Source organism: Nerophis lumbriciformis, linkage group LG08 (assembly GCF_033978685.3).
Source record: "Nerophis lumbriciformis linkage group LG08, RoL_Nlum_v2.1, whole genome shotgun sequence".
NCBI lineage: Eukaryota > Metazoa > Chordata > Actinopteri > Syngnathiformes > Syngnathidae > Nerophis > Nerophis lumbriciformis.
In genome coordinates, this window is record NC_084555.2 from 12,893,720 (window position 1) to 12,915,071 (window position 21,352).

Here is a 21,352-nt window from a genome sequence, read left to right on the forward strand (position 1 = left end):
AGCGACAGGTGCGTAGATGGCCCACTTGGGCCTAGTTATCTAATCACCTGTCGCTCTGTTAAAAGGCAGCAGCCGGGAGGAGAGAGTTGTTGGAGCTGGAGTAAGAGCGAGAGCGAGCCTGAGACGGACAAAAGACAATTGCTGTAAAGCAAGACAGACTTTATTGTAAAAAAAAAAACTGTATTGTGAACCTGAATCGGGCTATCATATCAGTGCTTGGTGGTCCCAAGAACCCCCTGGAGGGCAACTTCCACATTCTATTTTTAGCCAAAGTCAAACAAAGAAAACAATCTGAAGTTGTCTTTGTTTTTAAGTTATTACGCCATGATTTTACCAGTCTGGCGCACTTGGGAATAGGTTTCCCTCCATGTGGCCCCTCAGCTCAAATTAGTTTGACACCCCTGATATAGATACATCTATAGACAGATAACCCTCATTTCCACAGAGATGCTGCAAAATTGCTGCATGGGAATGAAAACACAAACTCTGGCAATTTTAGATCGACCAAATTATCTCAAAACAAAAATGGAAAAGCTCCTTTCACACTGCCAGCAATAACCCACTTTTTAGATGGATCCTTGTAGTTCTGCAAGAACAGAAAACACATGGAATAGGGTTGAATACGTTTGCCTGGCAAATTTCCACCTTCTGAGGTCGTAACAGAGATAGTCAAAAAGGTGTGACAGGGGTGTTTAATACCCAGCATTCATTGATGCTATTCTGTGTGATTGAGAATGTCATGTAAAACTCTACCCTTGCTGGGTTCTGTGTAGGAGGCACATCTACTAAATTGAAATTGTGAAGAAGCTATGGAGGTTAATTTGTGTCTTTCTGAAAGGAACAAACGGTAGAAAATGGATGGATGGATTACCAAAGTCTGCGATGAGGTGGCGACTTGTCCAGGGTGTACACCGCCTTCCGCCCGAGTGCAGCTGGGATAGGCTCCAGCACCTCCCGCGACCCCGAAAGGGACAAGCAGTAGAAAATGGATGGAAGGATGGATGGATTACCAAAGTGTTTTTTTTGACACTGAATTTATGTAACTGATTTTTTTGCGTTTGAATTTTGTGAACTGAATCTTTTTACATCGAATTATGCTGACAAATCAGTGTTTTAAAATTCGGTGTATAAAAATTCAATTAAAAAAAAATAGTGTTTAAAAATTCAGTGCTAAAAATTCAGTGTGTAAAAATTAGTGCAAAAAAAATTCAGCGTCGAAAAATTTGCTGCTTCAAAAAGCAAAACTCACTTCTGATAAATTGAGACTGAAGCAATCGATCCTGTCTCAGAACCAGCCAATGAGGTGTCAAGTTAAACTGTTGAAACTACAAGTGTTCACAAAGTACACAGAACAATAATTATGATGAGCATCTTGAACCCTTTTTTTTCTTTCTTTTGAGATCAAGATTATTTATGTATTTAATATTTGTTTAGTTACTATGGTATATTATTTATTTATTAAAAAAAACAAAAAAACATACAAGAAACATTATAAGGCAGTTCAAAATAAAAGAAAACATTGTGACCTTTAGGCATCATGACATCTATCATAATCTGTCCTATAATTTACATAGATATATATTAGTTAAAGTACTAATGATTGTCACACACACACTAGGTGTGGTGAAATTTGTCATCTGCATTTGACCCATCCCCTTTTTCAGCCCCTGGGAGGTGAGGGGAGCAGTGGGCAGCAGCGGTGCCACGCCCGGGAATAATTTTTGGTGATTTAACCCCCAATTCCAACCCTTGATGCTGAGTGCCAAGCAGGGAGGTAATGGGTCCCATTTTTATAGACTTCGGTATGACTCGGCCGGGGTTTGAACTCACAACTAGGGATGTCCGATAATGGCTTTTTGCCGATATCCGATATTCCGATATTGTCCAACTCTTTAATTACCGATACCGACATCAACCGATGCCGATATCAACCGATATATACAGTCGTGGAATTAACACATTATTATGCCTAATTTGGACAACCAGGTATGGTGAAGATAAGGTCCTTTAAAAAATAAATAAATAAATAAAATAAGATAATTAAATTTAAAAAAAATTCTTCAATGAAAAAGAAAGTAAAACAATATAAAAACAGTTACATAGAAACTAGCAATTAATGAAAATGAGTAAAATTAACTGTTAAAGGTTAGTACTATTAGTGGACCAGCAGCACGCACAATCATGTGTGCTTACGGACTGTATCCCTTGCAGACTGTATTGATATATATTGATATATAATGTAGGAACCAGAATATTAATAACAGAAAGAAACAACCCTTTTGTGTGAATGGGGGAGGGAGGTTTTTTTGGGTTGGTGCACTAATTGTAAGTGTATCTTGTGTTTTTTCTGTTGATTTAATAAAAAACAAAAAACAAAAAAAACGATACCGATAATAAAAAAAACGATACCGATAATTTCCGATATTACATTTTAACGCATTTATCGGCCGATAATATCGGCAGGCCGATATTATCGGACATCTCTACTCACAACCTACCGATCTCAGGGCGGACACTCTAACCACTAGACCACTGAGTAGGTATGTAGGTAGATGATTAATTTAAGGAATCAGATTAATCTCTTTGGGGAGGCGTGGCCGGCAGACCGACAGCGAGGCGGGGTGCGCCGGGACCAGATCCGAAATGGACGGCAGGTGCGTGGATCGCCCATCTGGGCACAATTCTGTAATCTCCTCTCACCGTATAAAAGGGCAGCAGCAGAGGAGGACGGGGCAGAAGGAGAGGAGAAACCAGGACGTGCAGGGCGAGAGCGAGCGAGAGCAAGAGGCAGACGACGCGGTGCTTAGTGATGGGTTGATGAGGCGTCATGAAGCGTTTCGACACAGTGCAAAACTGTATTGATACTGTGTCGATACTGTGTCACTAAATACTGACATCTGCTGGACATTAAAAATCCCTACAGGCAACCTATGGAACGACTCAACTGGCACTGATTTTATGACCTAGTTCAGTGGTTCTCAAATGGGGGTACGCGTACCCCTGGGGGTACTTGAAGGTATGCCAAGGGGTACGTGAGATTTTTAAAAAATATTCCAAAAATAACAACAATTCAGAAATCCTTTATAAATATATTTATTGAATAATACTTCAACAAAATATGAATGTAAGTTCATAAACTCAGTGAAGCACAAGCTCAGGTGTGTCACTAAAATGTCTGTCAAAAAGAACTGTGAAAAGAAATGCAACAATGCAACATTCAGTGTTGACAGCTAGATTTTTTGTGGACATGTTCCATAAATATTGATGTTAAAGATTTTTTTTTTTGTGAAGAAATGTTTAGAATTAAGTTGATGAATCCAGATGGAGCTCTAATACAATCCCCAAAGAGGGCACTTTAAGTTGATGATTACTTCTATGTGTAGAAATCTTTATTTAAAATTGAATCACTTGTTTATTTTTCAACAAGTTTTTAGTTATTTTTTATCTTTTTTTCCAAATAGTTCAAGAAAGACTACTACAAATGAGCAATATTTTGCACTGTTATACAATTTAATAAATCAGAAACTGATGACATAGTGCTGTATTTTACTTCTTTATCTTTTTTTTTTTCAACCAAAAATGCTTTGCTCTGATTAGGGGGTACTTGAATTAAAAAAAAATTCACAGGGGGTACATTGCTGAAAAAAGGTTGAGAACCACTGACCTAGTATATACAATAATATAAACCAAGTCATTGTATTTCATTTAGGATAATTTAATAACTTCATTTAAATAAAAATATATTATTTGTCTTTTTTAGATACAGTCAATAAATAATATGAACATGTATCATAACATGGAAATCTAAGAGAACGTGTTGTGAATGAGGATGCTTGTGGACCTGGAAATTATTATTATTATTTTTTTCACACATTTTTATTAAAAAAAAAAAAAAGGTTTTCTAACGTATTCAATTTTAGACGCTTTCTCTTCTTAGTTATTATTTCTCCGGCTGTAGAAAAGACCCGCTCACAGGGCACAGAGGAGGCGTCAGTGCGACACAGTTCGCGTATCGGTCACGTGACCAAAACAGCTCATGATCGGTCACGTGACTTTCTAAAAGCGATACGCGCACCGACACAGGGTTTCGCTCTATGAGCTCGACTCATGCGCCGATGCATCGGTGTTGCCGGACCCATCACTAGCGGTGCTGAAAAGCAAGCGGAAGAGCGAGCAGGTGGAGGCGGAGCTGGTAAGCGACCCGACAAAAGACGGAGATTTATTGCAATAATAAAACAAAGTCACAATCTGCTCGCCGTCATGTCCATCTTTGGTGGTCAGTGGAACCCGGACAGAGGAAGTCTGTCACTATCTCATTTTACATTTTTCTTTTGATTAATCATGATTGATCACATTACTTATTTAAATAAACTTTGAAAAAATACCTCAATATTTTGACACAAATGACATTTTTTTGTCGGAATGCCATACAAAAACACGTTTTCATTTTTTTTTTTTTTTTTACTAAACTTATTTATTATTATTATTATTATTATTTATTTATTCACTTTTCTGTTACAGAGAACAAGGAGTTGGAATAAAATTGCTGTGGTATGAAAAGGGGTGGGATTAAATAAGCTCATCTTCTCCCTACTCCTTTTCGGACGTGCTGTAATGAAACTGCTGTAAATATGTGATGTATTACATTGTATTGTATGCATGTTCTAAATAAACTGAAACTGAACTGAACTGAACTGAAGTTTCGAGGTCTCAGGCTTGTCGCTGCCCCGCCCGCTTTGTATCTTTGTAGATGATGCTACATATGGAAAAAAAAAAAAAAGTAACCACATGTTAGTGCACCAGTCGAGGAAAATGAGCAAACTACATAAATAACATCCTGTAATTTGATTTTGATATTATTTTTGTATCTTGATAGATTCAAAATCAACACCAATGAGTTGACTGATGAACATTATCACATCATTTATTCAGAAAGTATACATAACGACAAATAAAGATAGAATACTGTTAACCACAACATGTAAGTGTAAAAAAAACCCAACAACATTATGGTTTGTTCAGAATGTGCTTGTTCTATTTTTAAACAAAGAAAACAATCTGAAATTGTCTTTATTTTTAAGTTATCATGCCGTGATTTTACCAGTCCGGCCTACCTGGGAGTAGATTTTCCTCCGTGTGGCCCCCCATCTAAAATGAGTTTTACACCCCTGTATTAAAGGGTTCAAAATATATCAAAGGCAATGCCATTTCCTTCGTTTGAAACAGGAAGTTTCAAAACGTACGGCCGGTGGTCCGGATCAGGTTCTATCCGGTCCGCGGGATGAGTTTGCTAAGTATAAAAATGAGCCGAAATTTTTGAATGAAAGAAACTGCTGTTCTAAATGTGTCCACTAGATGTCGCAATAGCAATTCTTTGTATCTTTGTAGATGATGCTACATATGTAAAAAAAAATATCAAACTACATAAATAACATCCTGTAATTCGATTTGGTTGTTATTTTTTTATCTTGATAGATTGAAAATCTACGGCGTGGCGATGTTGAGAGAGTGGCCGTCGTGCCAGCAACCTGAGGGTTCCTGGTTCGATCCTCAGCTTCTCCCAACATAGTCACGTCCGTTGTGTCCTTGAGCAAGACACTTCACCCTTGCTCCTGATGGGTCGTGGTTAGCCATCAGTGTGTGAATGTGTGTGTCAATGGGTGAATGTGGAAGTAGTGTCAAAGCGCTTTGAGTACCTTGAAGGTAGAAAAGCGCTATACAAGTATAACCTATTTATCATTTACCACCAATGAGTTGACTGATGAACATTATCACATCATTTATTCAGAAAGTATAAATAACGACAAATAAAGATAGAATATTATTAACTGCAACATGTAGGTGTAAAAAAAAAAACCCAACAACATTATGATTTGTACATTTTCAGAATGTGCTTGTTCTATTTTTAAACAAACAAACGTGATTTGACCAGTCCGGCCCACTTGGGAGTAGATTTTTCTCCATGTGGCCCCCCATCTAAAATGAGTTTGACACCCCTGTATTAAAGGGTTCAAAATATATCAAAGGCGATGCCATTTGTCAAACGTACGGCCCGTGGGCTGGATCAGGCCTGTGAGCAGGTTCTAACTGGATGAGTTTGCTAAGTATAAAAATGAGCCGAAATGTTTCAATGAAAGAAACTGCTGTTCTAAATGTGTCCACTAGATGTCATAATAGCAATTATTTGTATCTTTGTAGATGATGCTACATATGTACAAAATAAACCACATGATGTTAGTACATCAGTCGAAGAAAATGAGCAAACTACATAAATAACATCCTGTAATGTGATTTTGATATAATTTTTTTATCTTGATGGATTGAAAATTAACACCAATGAGTTGACTGATGAACATTATCACATCATTTATTCAGAAAGTATAAATAACAACAACTAAAGATAGAATACTATTAACCACAACATGTAAGTGTCAAAAAAACCCAACAACAATATGATTTGTACATTTTCAGAATGTGCTTGTTCTATTTAAAAAAAAGAAAACAATCTGAAGTTGTCTTTATTTTTAAGTTATCGTGCCGTGATTTTCTTGGGGGTGGATTTTTCTCCATGTGGCCTCTGATCTAAAATGAGTTTGACACCCCTGTATTATCCATCCATCCATCAATCCATCCATTTTCTACCGCTTGTCCCTTTCGGGGTCGCAGGGGGTCGCTGGAGCCTATCTCAGCTGCATTCGGGTGGAAGGCGGTGTACACCCTGGACAAGTAGCCACCTCATCACAGGGCCAACACAGATAGACAGACAACATTCACACTCACATTCACACACTAGGGCCAATTCAGTGTATTAAAGGGTTCAAAATATATCAAAGGCGATGCCATTTCCTTCGTTTAAAACAGGGGTGTCAAACGTACGGCCCGTGGGCCGGATCAGGCCCCCGAACATCTTCTATCCGACCCGCGGAGTGAATTTGCAAAATTTTTGAATGAAAGAAACTGCTGTTTTAAATGTGTCCACTAGATGTTGCAATAGCAATTCTTTGTATCTTTGTAGATGATGCTACATATGTAAAAAAAATAAAATAAAAAATAACCACATGATGTTAGTACATCAGTCGAGGAAAATGAGCAAACTACATAAATAACATATTATTTCCTTATCTTGATAGATTGAAAATCAACACCAATGAGTTGACTGATGAATATTATCACATCATTTATTCAGAAAGTATAAATAACGAAAAATAAAGATAGAATACTATTAACCTCAACATATAAGTGTAAAAAAAAACAACAACATTATGATTTGTACATTTTCAGAATGTGCTTGTTCTATTTTTAAACAAAGAAAACAACCTGAAGTTGTCTTTATTTTTAAGTTATTGTGCCGTGATTTTACCAGTCCGGCCCACTTGGGAGTAGATTTTTCTCCATGTGGCCCCCCGATCTAAAATGAGTTTGACAGCCCTGTATTAAAGGGTTCAAAATACATCAAAGGCGATGCCATTTCCTTCGTTTAAAGCAGGGGTGTCAAACGTACGGCCCGTGGGCTGGATCAGGGCTGCGAACAGGTTCTAACCTGTTTATATTGGCGTGTATTTTGATGAGTTTGCTAAGTATAAAAATGAGCCGAAATTTTTGAATGAAAGAAACTGCTGTTCTAAATGTGTCCACTAGATGTCACAATAGCAATTATTTGTATCTGTAGATCAGTGACGTGTGGTCACTGGAGGCAGGTGAGGCGGGGGCCTCACCTGCCATCATGGAAAGAAAAAAAATGTTATAAGAAAAAAAATCAATTCAATTGTTATATGTATTCAGTGATTATACTATAAAGTTATTTTCCATTTAACTTCACCAGTTTTAGATTATTTTTATTCAAAATCGCTGAATTTTCACATTTGCCGTTCAAATACTGAGAAGAGACGGTGCGGTGATCAGCAGCCAGTTGAGGCACGTCACTCAGTTGTGCCTCACCATGGATTGCGGACTCGGCTAACTGCTGGCCTGCTGTGCAGTGAGACCGTATTGCTATATGAATTATATTATACATTTCCATAGTTTAGTTAGCTGAGGTATATAATGTACAGTGTATTTTGTCAACAACTGTATGTGTGTAACGTATTTCTTGTGCTGAGCAATCATAAAACTGCTGCGAAGACGCACTGTGTGAGGCTCGCAGTAATCCCGCCTCCTGGTGCCGGTTAATTCACCCCCGCCGCAGAATGCACCCCCCGACAGGAGCGCCACACCAACCAAAGCCCACACCCAAACCCTCCACGTGCAAGACCGAATCCACCCAAAAAAAGTCACTTAACAAGAAGCCAAAAAGTGCAAAAACAACAATGCTCGCGCCGGAGGAGCCGTGAACGACTGCAGGGTCACAACATTAGGTACACCTGCAGACTGCAGCACGGATTTCATATTTCATTCATTCACAACTCCTCCAACACGAACACCACTGTTCCCGCATTGATAAGTAAAGGTAAGACCATAATAAAGTTTTTTTAATTAAATGTGCTTTTTTGTGTGCTACAGTTTGTATGTGTAAAGTTAAAGTTTAGTTAAAGTACCAATGATCGTCACACACACACTAGGTGTAATGAAATTTGTCCTCTGCATTTGACCCATCCCTTGATCACCCCCTGGGAGGTGAGGGGAGCAGTGGGCAGCAGCGGCGCCGCGCCCGGGAATAATTTTTGGTGATTTAACCCCCAATTTCAACCCTTGATGCTGAGTGCCAAGCAGGGAAGAATGCTTTTTAAACATAACCCGTTAACTGCTGCCAATCAAATGGTGAATAAGATACTCTTTAGGGTTCATATGTTTGTAAATCTGACTGTGATGAAGTCAGTGCCTCACCAGCCATCAACCTCACCGCACGTCACTGTTGTAGATGATGCTACATATGTAAAAAAAAAAAAAAGGAACCACATGATGTTAGTGCACCAGTCGAGGAAAATGATCAATCTACATAAATAACATCCTGTAATTTGATTTTGATATTTTTTTTTATCTTGATAGATTGAAAATGAACACCAATGAGTTGACTGATGAACATTATCACATCATTTATTCAGAAAGTATAAATAACGACAACTAAAGATAAAAACCTATTCACCGCAACATGTAAGTGTAAAAAACAACAACACCATTATGATTTGTACAATTTAAGAATGTGCCTGTTCTATTTTTAAACAAAGAAAACAATCTGAAGTTGTCTTTATTTTTAAGTTATCGTGCCGTGATTTTACCAGTCCGGCCCACTTGGGAGTAGATTTTTCTCCATGTGGCGCCCGATCTAAAATGAGTTTGACACCCCTGTATTAAAGGGTTCAAAATATATCAAAGGCGATGCCATTTCCTTCGTTTAAAAGTACAAGTGCACGTATAAGTACATCGTGTGACAAGTGATCCACGGGCACTATGACCCAGCAGACAGCCCGCTCCTTCACGGACACATCAGTGGATGTCACAGACAGTATAAAAGCTGCTCTTTAACATTCTTCTCGTCAGTCAGCCACTGGTGGGCTTCAAGGAGACGCACCTGTGGAGAACTTGTTGCCCTTCATGCGGATTATGTCCCCCACACGCCGGAGGAGCAGGACGTCGTCATCATCAGTGGGTCTTGTCAGGATGAAGAAGGGCGAACTTTTATTCCTACGAGGATTGGATTACAAGTGAAGAAACCAAAAAAAAAAAAAGAAAAACGTCTTCATGTTATACCACACCCAATCATGTCAGACGGCGGGAAGACCATGAGGCAAAAGTGATGGAGGTCGCGGGTCAAGCGGAGCCCACCGATCCGGTGAACGCATCCAACCTCAGCCTGCCGGAGGACGCGGGCTCCGGCGCGCACAGCCTCGCCTACCAGATCAGCCTGGCGTCCCTCCTGTCCGCCATCACGCTGGCCACCAGCCTCTCCAACGCCTTCGTCATCGCCACCATCTCCCAGTCCAATAAGCTCCAGACGCCCGCCAACTTCCTCATCGCCTCGCTGGCGCTCACCGACCTGCTGGTGTCCATCCTGGTCATGCCCGTCTGCGTCCTCTACACGGTCACCCACGAGTGGACGCTGGGCCAGGTGGTGTGCGACGTCTGGCTCTCGTCGGACATCACCTGCTGCACGGCGTCCATCCTCCACCTGTGCGTCATCGCCCTGGACCGCTACTGGGCCATCACGGACGCGGTGGAGTACTCCAAGAAGCGCACGCCGGGACGCGCCGCCGGCATGGTGGCCACCGCCTGGGTGATCGCCATCTCCATCTCGCTGCCGCCGCTCTTCTGGCGGCAGGTGAAGGCGGACGAGCTGACGAGCTGCGGCGTCAACACGGACCACATCTTCTACACCATCTACTCCACCTTCGGCGCCTTCTACATCCCCACCCTGCTGCTCATCGTCCTCTACGGGCGCATCTACGTGGAGGCGCGCCAGCGCATCCTCAAGCAGTCGCCCAGGCGGAAGAAGAAGAAGGCGGCCGGCAAGAGGCTGACCTCGGCGTACTTGGCGACGAACTCGCCGGGCTCCAACGCCTCCACCAGCCCCCTGCAGGGGGGCCGGCTGCAGGACGCGCCCTCCAGCGACACCAACTCGTCCACCAGCGAGAACCAGGTGAAGGTCACCCTGTCCGACGCGGCTCTGGAGAAGAAGCGCATCTCCGCGGCCAGGGAGAGGAAGGCCACCAAGACCTTGGGCATCATCCTGGGGGCCTACATCGTCTGCTGGCTGCCCTTCTTCATCTACACGCTGGTGGTGGCCACCTGCGACGGCTGCGTCCTGCCCGAGCTCTTTGACTTCTTCACCTGGCTGGGCTACCTGAACTCCCTCATCAACCCCATCATCTACACCATGTCCAACGAGGACTTCAAGAAGGCTTTCCACAAACTGGTGCGCTTCAGGTGCTGCAGGGGGTGATCCCTTTAAAATGTTTGATTTATTTGACGACAAAAAAACAAGTAAATATTAGGAAGCCACGTGGGGAAGAATAAGGACACAAATACAGTGTTTTATTGATTAAAGCTCCTATATCTTAGATATGGCTTTGCTAAAAAAAAAGAAGAATTAATTGCAACATTATGACCACTTACTGCACAATCAAATCCAGTTTTATTTTCATGCTTTATTTACTTTTTATTTTTTTGACGTCCAGTGCAAGAGTTACACTGACTGGGTTTGTTAAAGGGTGTTTAATCTGTTTATTTTGTTATTGTGCAGCTGCCAAAGACCACAGCAGAATGCAAACATATTTCTTTTTTGAAGAAAAAATAAACACACAAAAAAAACACACACAAAACCCCTTTAAAATTATATTTTATGTATATTTTTATTATTTATTTATTTACAATGTTTTTATTTATTATTCTCACTATTATTTTATTATATTTTCTACTCATTTTTTAATTTAATTTATTATTTATGTAATAATGATAATGGTTTCGATTTATCTTGCACTTTTTGTTACATGATTTGAGCAAATAAAGTTATGTAAATTTAGTAAAACTTAAACAACAATTGTTTATGTCATTCTGACAATAACATTGCATTTGTGTCAAAATATAGAGGTGTTTTTAAAGTTAATTTAAATTAATTCATTTACTGTGATTAATCATGACTAATCACAATTTAAAAGCGTGATTAATCTGTTTTTAAAACTGTAACCATTAATGTTGATGTATAATTTCCCACAGGATTATTATTACACAATTGCATATATGCATTTTATTATATATATATATATATATATATATATATATATATATATATATATATATATATATAGAGTCGAGGTTTCTGTAGTTTATCCGTTATACAGTGCTGAATATCGGGGTAGAGCGGAATATACGTTAGGTCACGAACAAACACAGAGGCTATATCATCCCTACAAGCCTGTTTCGCAGGTTTCTCTGCTCGTCAGGGGATTTTCAGGAATAAAATCCCCTGACGAGCAGGGAAACCTGTGAAACAGGCTACCTGAACTCCCTCATCAACCCCATCATCTACACCATGTCCAACGAGGACTTCAAGAAGGCTTTCCACAAACTGGTGCGCTTCAGGTGCTGCAGGGGGTGATCCCTTTAAAATGTTTGATTTATTTGACGACAAAAAAGCAAGTAAATATTAGGAAGCCACGTGGGGAAGAATAAGGACACAAAATCCAGTGTTTTATTGATTAAAGCTCCTATATCTTAGATATGGCTTTGCTAAAAAAAAAAGAAGAATTTATTGCAACATTATGACCACTTACTGCACAATCTAATCAAGTTTTATTTTCATGCTTTATTTACTTTTTATTTTTTTGACATCCAGTGCAAGAGTTACACTGACTGGGTTTGTTAAAGGGTGTTTAATCTGTTTATTTTGTTATTGTGCAGCTGCCAAAGACCACAGCAGAATGCAAACATACTTCTTTTTTGAAAAAAAAAAACAAAAAAACACAAAAAACCCCTTTAAAATTATATTTTATGTATATTTTTATTATTTATTTATTTACAATGTTTTTATTTATTATTCTCACTATTATTTTATTATATTTTCTACTCATTTTTTAATTTAATTTATTATTTATGTAATAATGATAATGGTTTCGATTTATCTTGCACTTTTTGTTACATGATTTGAGCAAATAAAGTTATGTAAATTTAGTAAAACTTAAACAACAATTGTTTATGTCATTCTGACAATAACATTGCATTTGTGTCAAAATATAGAGGTGTTTTTAAAGTTAATTTAAATTAATTCATTTACTGTGATTAATCATGACTAATCACAATTTAAAAGCGTGATTAATCTGTTTTTAAAACTGTAACCATTAATGTTGATGTATAATTTCCCACAGGATTATTATTACACAATTGCATATATGCATTTTATTATATATATATATATATATATATATATATATATATATATATATATATATATATATATATATATATATATATATAGAGTCGAGGTTTCTGTAGTTTATCCGTTATACAGTGCTGAATATCGGGGTAGAGCGGAATATACGTTAGGTCACGAACAAACACAGAGGCTATATCATCCCTACAAGCCTGTTTCGCAGGTTTCTCTGCTCGTCAGGGGATTTTCAGGAATAAAATTATTACTTCAGGATTATTATTACGCAATTGCATATATGCATTTTATTATATATATATATATATATATATATATAAAAAAATAAATATATATATATATATATATATATATATATATATATATATATATATATATATATATATATATATATATATATATATATTGTCAAGGTTTCTAGTTTATTCGTTATACAGTGCTCAATACCAGGGTAGAGCAGAATATACGTTAGGTCAGGAAAAAACACAGAGGCTATATCATCCCTACAAGCCTGTTTCGCAGGTTTCCCTTTTATTTGATTTATTATATGAAATCCCCTGACGAGCAGGGAAACCTGCGAAACAGGCTACCTGAACTCCGTCATCAACCCCATCATCTACACCATGTCCAACGAGGACTTCAAGAAGGCTTTCCAGAAACTGGTGCGCTTCAGGTGCTGCAGGGGGTGATCCCTTTAAAATGTTTGATTTATTTGAGGAAAAAAAACCAAGTAAATATTACAATGCTATTCGGAAGCCACGTGGGGAAGGATAAGGACACAAAATCCAGTGTTTTATTGATTAAAGCTCCTATATCTTAGATATGGCTTTGCTAAAAAAAAAAGAAGAATTAATTGCAACATTATGACCACTTACTGCACAATCTAATCAAGTTTTATTTTCATGCTTTATTTACTTTTTATTTTTTTGACATCCAGTGCAAGAGTTACACTGACTGGGTTTGTTAAAGGGTGTTTAATCTGTTTATTTTGTTATTGTGCAGCTGCCAAAGACCACAGCAGAATGCAAACATAGTTCTTTTAAAAAAAAAAAAAAAACACACACAAAAAAACCCTTTAAAATTATATTTTATATATATTTTTATTATTTATTTATTTACAATGTTTTTATTTATTATTCTCACTGTTATTTTCTTATATTTTCTACTCATTTTCTAATTTTATTTATTATTTATGTAATAATGATAATGGTTTCCATTTATCTTGTACTTTTTGTTACATGATTTGAGCAAATAAAGTTATGTAAATTTAGTAAAATGTCATTCTGACAATAACATTGCATTTGTGTCAAAATATAGAGGTGTTTTTAAAGTTAATTTAAATTAATTAATTTACTGTGATTAATCATGACTAATCACAATTTAAAAGCGTGATAAACCTGTTTTTAAAATTGTAACCATTAATGTTGATGTATAATTTCCCACAGGATTATTATTACACAATTGCATATATGCATTTTATTATATATATATATATATATATATAGTTGAGGTTTCGAGTTTATCCGTTATACAGTGCTCAGTACCGGGGTAGAGCAGAATATACGTTAGGTCAGGAAAAAAACACAGAGGCTATATCATCCCTACAAGCCTGTTTCGCAGGTTTCCCTTTTATTTTATTTATTATATGAAATCCCCTGACGAGCAGGGAAACCTGCGAAACAGGCTACCTGAACTCCCTCATCAACCCCATCATCTACACCATGTCCAACGAGGACTTCAAGAAGGCTTTCCACAAACTGGTGCGCTTCAGGTGCTGCAGGGGGTGATCCCTTTAAAATGTTTGATTTATTTGAGGAAAAAAACAAGTAAATATTACAATCCCATAAATGCTATTTGGAAGCCACGTGGGGAAGGATAAGGACACAAATACAGTGTTTTATTGATTAAAGCTCCTATATCTTAGATATGGCTTTGCTAAAAAAAAGAAGAATTAATTGCAACATTATGACCACTTACTGCACAATCAAATCAAGTTTTATTTTCATGCTTTATTTACTTTTTATTTTTTTTGACATCCAGTGCAAGAGTTACACTGACTGGGTTTCTTAAAGGGTGTTTAATCTGGGTTTTTTTTGGGTTATTGTGCAGCTGCCAAAGACCACAGCAGAATGCAAACATATTTCTTTTTGAAAAAAAAACAACCATTAAAATCATATTCTATGTATATTTTTATTATTTATTTATTTAAAATATTTGTATCTATTATTCTCACTATTATTTTATTATATTTTCTACTCATTTATCTTTAATTTAATGTATTCCTATTTTTGACAATTAGATGTGTTTTCTTAATGCTGTCAATTTTATATATTTAAAAAAATAAATAATATTATGTAATAATGATAATGGTTTTGATTTATCTTGCACTTTTTGTTAACATGATTTGAGCAAATAAAGTTATGTAAATTTAGTAAAACTTAAAAAACAATTGTTTATGTCATTCTGACAATAACATTGCATTTGTGTCAAAATATAGAGGTGTTTTTAAAGTTAATTTAAATTAATTCATTTACTGTGATTAATCATGACTAATCACAATTAAAAAGCGTGATTAATCTGTTTTTAAAATTGTAACCGTTAATGTTGATGTATAATTTCCACAGGATTATTATTACACAATTGCCTATATGCATTTTATTATATAAATATAGTCGAGGTTTCTGTAGTTTATCCGTTATACAGTGCTGAATACCGGGGTAGAGCGGAATATACGTTAGGTCACGAAAAAATACAGAGGCTATATCATCCCTACAAGCCTGTTTTGCAGGTTTCTTTGCTCATCAGGGGATTATCAGGAATAAAATCCCTTGACGAGCAGGGAAACCTGCGAAACAGGCTACCTGAACTCCCTCATCAACCCCATCATCTACACCATGTCCCACGAGGACTTCAAGAAGGCTTTCCACAAACTGGTGTGCTTCAGGTGTTGCGGGGGGTGATCCCTTTCAAATTTTTTATTTATTTGAGGGGGAAAAAAAAAGAAAAGAAGTAAATACTACAATGCCATAAATGCTATTTGGAAGCCTATATCTTAGATATGACTGTGCTAAAAAAATAATTAATTGCAACATTATGACCACTTACTGCACAATCTAATGAAGCTTTATTTATTTTTTATTTTTTATTTTTTTTGACATCCAGTGCAAGAGTTACACTGACTGGGTTTGCTAAAGGGTGTATAATTTTTATTTTTTTGGTTATTGTGTAGCTGCCAAAGACCAAAGCAAAATGCAAACATATTTTTTTTTGAAAAAAAAAACAACCGTTAAAACTTATTTGTATGTATATTTTATTATTTATTTACAATGTGTTAATTTAATATTCTCATCATTATTTTATTATATTTTCTAATCATTTATCTTTCATTTAATTTATTTCTATTTTTAATAATTAGATGTGTGTTTTCTAAATGCTGTCAATTTTATATTTTTAAAATAATAATATTATGTAATAATGATAATGGAGTCGATTTATCTTGCGTTTTTTTAAATGTAAAATTTAGTCAAATTTCAAAAACAATTGTTTATGTCATTCTAACGATAACATTACATTTGTGTCAAAATATTGAGGTATTTTTAAAGGTAATTTAAGTTAATTAATTTACTGTGATTAATCATGACTAATCACAATTTTAAAAGCGTGATTAATCTGTTTTTAAAAATTGTAACTGTGAATGTTGATGTATAATTGCCTCAGGTTTATTATTACACAATTGCTTATATGCATTTTATTATATATATATATATATATATATATATATATATATATATATATATATATATATATATATATATATAGTCCAGGTTTCTGTGGTTTATCCGTTATACAGTGCTCAATACCGGGGTAGAGCGTAATATACGTTAGGTCAGGAAAAAACACAGAGGCTATATCATCCCTACAAGCCTGTTTCGCAGGTTTCCCTGCTTGTCAGGTGATTTTCAGAAAAAAAATCCCCTGATGAGCAGGGAAACCTGCGAAACAGGCTTGTAGGGATGATATAGCCTTTGTGTTTTTTCCTGACCTAAGTATAGGTCCCTGCTTGTCAGGTGATTTTCAGGAATAAAATCCCCTGATGAGCAGGGAAACCTGTGAAACAGGCTTGTAGGGATGATTTAGCCTCTGTGTTTTTTCCTGACCTAACGTACCCCGGTATTGAGCACTGTATAACGGATAAACCACAGAAACCTGGACTATATATATATATATATATATATATATATATATATATATATATATATATATATATATATATATATATATATATATATATATATATACATACACATAAATATATATATATATATATATATATATATATACATATATATACATACATACACATAAATATATATATATATATATATATATATATATATATATATATATATATATATATATATATATATATATATATATATATATATATATATATATATATATATATATATGTCTTAATAAGGTTATCCAAAAAATAGTGCTCGATACCGTAGTAGAGCGCAATATATGTATGTGTGGGAAAAAAAATCACAAGACTATTTCATCTCTACAGGCCTGTTTCATGAGGGGGGGTTCCCTCAATCATCAGGAGATTTTAATGGGAGCATTCATTCATTTCTGATATGTGAATGCTCCCATTAAAATCTCCTGATGATTGAGGGAACCCCCCCTCATGAAACAGGCCTGTAGAGATGAAATAGTCTTGTGATTTTTTTCCCCACACATACATATATATATATATATATATATATATATATATATATATATATATATATATAAATATATACATACACATAAATATATATATATATATATATATATATATATATATATATATATATATATATATATATATATATATATATATATATATATATATATATAAATTTAACACACAATAAGAAAAAAACATAAAAGCATATTATCCAATCTAATTTAAAAAAAAACATTATAAGGCAGTTCAAAATAAAAGAAAACATTGTGACCTTTAGGCATCATGATATCTAACATAATCTGTCCTATAATTTACAATATATACATAAATATATATTTTAATGTATGTATTAATGCAGTCAGATGATCAATTTTAAGAATCAGATTAATCTTACTTAAAAACAAAATTGTGATTAATCATATTACTTGTTTGCATTATTAAAATTAACTTTGAAAACATACCTCAATATGTTCACACAGATGCAAATTTATTGTCAGAATGTCATACAAAAACACGTTTTAAATATTTTTTTCCCTAAACTTACATACTTTATTTGCTCAAAACTTGCTAACAATATTTTAAAGTCCCATCAGCGGTGTATTTTGAAGAAATATAAATCAAATATGAAGAAAATAAATTAGGAGATTAAACTGTGTTGATATATTGCAATTTTGTTTGTGATTAATCACATGCGTTGTACAGAATAATTATAACAATTTCAAACTAAAACAAAACATTATAAACTTCAAGCGTCATTTTATCTTCCTACAACATTTGTAAGTAACATACATACATACACATTTATGTAAATTAGTGCTGTCAAATTACAGATTTTTTAAATCAGATTAATCACACTTTAAAATTGTGATTAATCATGGTTAATCACTTTAAATTGCTGGCTTGCATAACTTTAATTAAATGCATAGAATACCTCAATATTTGAACACAAACGCAGTTCTATTGTCAGAATGTAATACGCAAATATAATTTTTTTTTTTTTTACTATATATATGTAATTAATTTGCTCAAAACTTGCTAACAGTATTATCCTTTGGGGTGTATTTTGAAGAAATGTATATGAAATATGAAGAACAATGATTGGGTGATTAACCTGTGTTGATACATGAATAATGAGACATTTTTATGTAATTAATCCCAAGCGCTAGCTCGTTAAGTTTGACAGCCCTATTTTTTATACGTCATGTTTTTTTTAAATGGTTTTATTAACGTGTAATTTGTTTTTCTGATACAGTTCTCGTATTGGAACTTGAAATTACAGCCCTTAAATTGATCATATTTTGTAGTATTTGTTTAAAATAAAATAACAGTAATTTATCGTCAGTAATTTGTATTATATTGATTATTGTATTCATTTATTCCAGGTGTTGGATCCAATTAGAATAGTGCAAGTCGGTCATCACAAACCTTTGCACAACGGTGACTCATGCAGTTGTATGTGTGCGTCTTTGTATATTTTGGAGAATTGATCACCTGTGATATCATGGCTGAGCTTCTTATAGTTTAAAAATGTCACACGGCAGGAATTTCTTTTGAAATGAAAGATTCATGCTGTGTGTGCTGCTATTGACTCTGTGCGTGTGCGCGTGAGAATGTGTTTGACTGCTGTTTGACCCTCACACATGGAGATCTCCTTCCTCTCAGAGATGCTGTGCAATAAAGACTTTTAAGTATTTGTTTGGCCTATTCTGTGACATTTGGATGCATGTTTTTTTTTTTTTTTCTTGGTTTCTATCGGCGTATGGTTCCCATGCGATGTCTGTTATTTATTTGTTTATATTGGCGTATGATTCCCATGTGACAACATAAAGAACATCAGTCCAGACTGGTGGATGTTGTTGATTGAGGCGTCCTCCACACACACATACACACACACACACACACACACACACATGCATGCACGCACACACACACAGACACACACACATACACATATGTTTCAGTCTAACGCTCATGAATTTTCATGAGGCTCATCATGCATTAACAAAGCAATTGAATAATGAGCGGGCAGATGTTCCTAATATCCCTTTTTGGGGGGATTTCCTCCAAGCCCGCACTCACACAGAATTGTAAAGCAATATTCACATTATCTCACACACGTAATCAAAGGCCCTTAAAGGTCACTGCATTTTGCAGAAGCCGTCGTTCTTTCTTTGTTTTAATACTGTCAATTAGGGATGTCCGACAATGGCTTTTTGCCGATATCCGATATTCCGATATTGTCCAACTCTTTAATTACCGATACCGATATCAACCGATACCGATATCAACCGATATATACAGTTGTGGAATTAACACATTATTATGCCTAATTTGGACAACCAGGTATGGTGAAGATAAGGTACTTTAAAAAAAAATAAAAAAAATAAGATGAATAAATTAAAAACATTTTCTTGAATAAAAAAGAAAGTAAAACAATATAAAAACAGTTACATAGAAACTCGTAATTAATGAAAATTAGTTAAATTAACTGTTAAAGGTTAGTACTATTAGTGGACCAGCAGCACGCACAATCATGTGTGCTTACGGACTGTATCCCTTGCAGACTGTATTGATATATATTGATATATAATGTAGGAACCAGAATATTAATAACAGAAAGAAACAACCCTTTTGTGTGAATGAGTGTAAATGGGGGAGGGAGTTTTTTTTGGGTTGGTGCACTAATTGTAAGTGTATCTTGTGTTTTTTATGTTGATTTAATTAAAAAAAACAAAAAAAAAAGGAAAAAACCCCCAAAAAAACCAGATACCGATAATAAAAAACCCCGATACCGATCATTTCCGATATTACATTTTAACGCATTTATCGGGCGATAATATCGGGAGGCCGATATTATCGGACATCTCTACTGTCAATGAGCGAAAATCACGGTCTGGCGTGATTAGAAATGTGTTTGAAAACACAAGCGCAATTAGCATGTGGTGTTATGTGATGAAAGTCCACAAATCAACAAGCAAATAATAGCAACCTCTATTTACTGAAAAAGCGAAAAAAGTGGAACACCAATGTTCCTCATCAAATGTCCTAAATCCTTTCAGAAACATTTACAAGTGTAAAAGGAAGTTACCGTATTTTTCGGACCATAAGATATATTTAGATATTTTTTTTTCTACATTTAAGTTCCGTAAGTCGACAGTAAGTCAGACCCGTTTCCAGTGAGGGTTGGACTCCGCCAAGGCTGCCCTTTGTCACCGATTCTGTTCATAACTTTTATGGACAGAATTTCTAGGCGCAGTCAAGGCCCCAGGATTAGGTCTCTGCTTTTTGCAGATGATGTGGTCCTGATGGCTTCATCTGGCCAGGATCTTCATCTCTCACCGGATCAGTTCGCAGCCGAGTGTGAAGCGACTGGGATGGGAATCAGCACCTCCAAGTCCGAGTCCATGGTTCTCGCCCGGAAAAGGGTGGAGTGCCATGTCCGGGTTGGGGAGGAGATCTTGCCCCAAGTGGAGGAGTTGAAGTACCTCGAAGTCTTGTTCGCGAGTGAGGGAAGAGTGGACCGTGAGGTCGACAGGCGGATCGGTGCGGCGTCTTCAGTAATGCGGACGCTGTATCGATCCGTTGTGGTGAAGAAGGAGCTGAGCCGGAAGGCAAAGCTCTCAATTTACCAGTCGATCTACGTTCCCATCCTCACCTATGGTCATGAGCTTTGGGTTATGACCGAAAGGACAAGATCACGGGTACAAGCGGCCGAAATGAGCTTCCTCCGCCGGGTGGCGGGGCTCTCCCTTAGAGATAGGGTGAGAAGCTCTGCCATCCGGGGGGAGCTCAAAGTAAAGCCG

At 36.1% G+C, this 21,352-nt stretch overlaps 1 protein-coding gene across 1 annotated transcript; it reads left to right on the plus strand.

The window, feature by feature from the left end:
- The first annotated feature begins 9,130 nt into the window (after positions 1-9,130).
- htr1b (5-hydroxytryptamine (serotonin) receptor 1B) lies at positions 9,131-11,238 on the plus strand. Its single transcript, XM_061967940.2, has one exon. The coding sequence runs from the start codon at positions 9,734-9,736 to the stop codon at positions 10,874-10,876; it is 1,143 nt and encodes a 380-aa protein (XP_061823924.1). The 5' UTR covers positions 9,131-9,733; the 3' UTR covers positions 10,877-11,238.
- Positions 11,239-21,352: the final 10,114 nt, after the last annotated feature.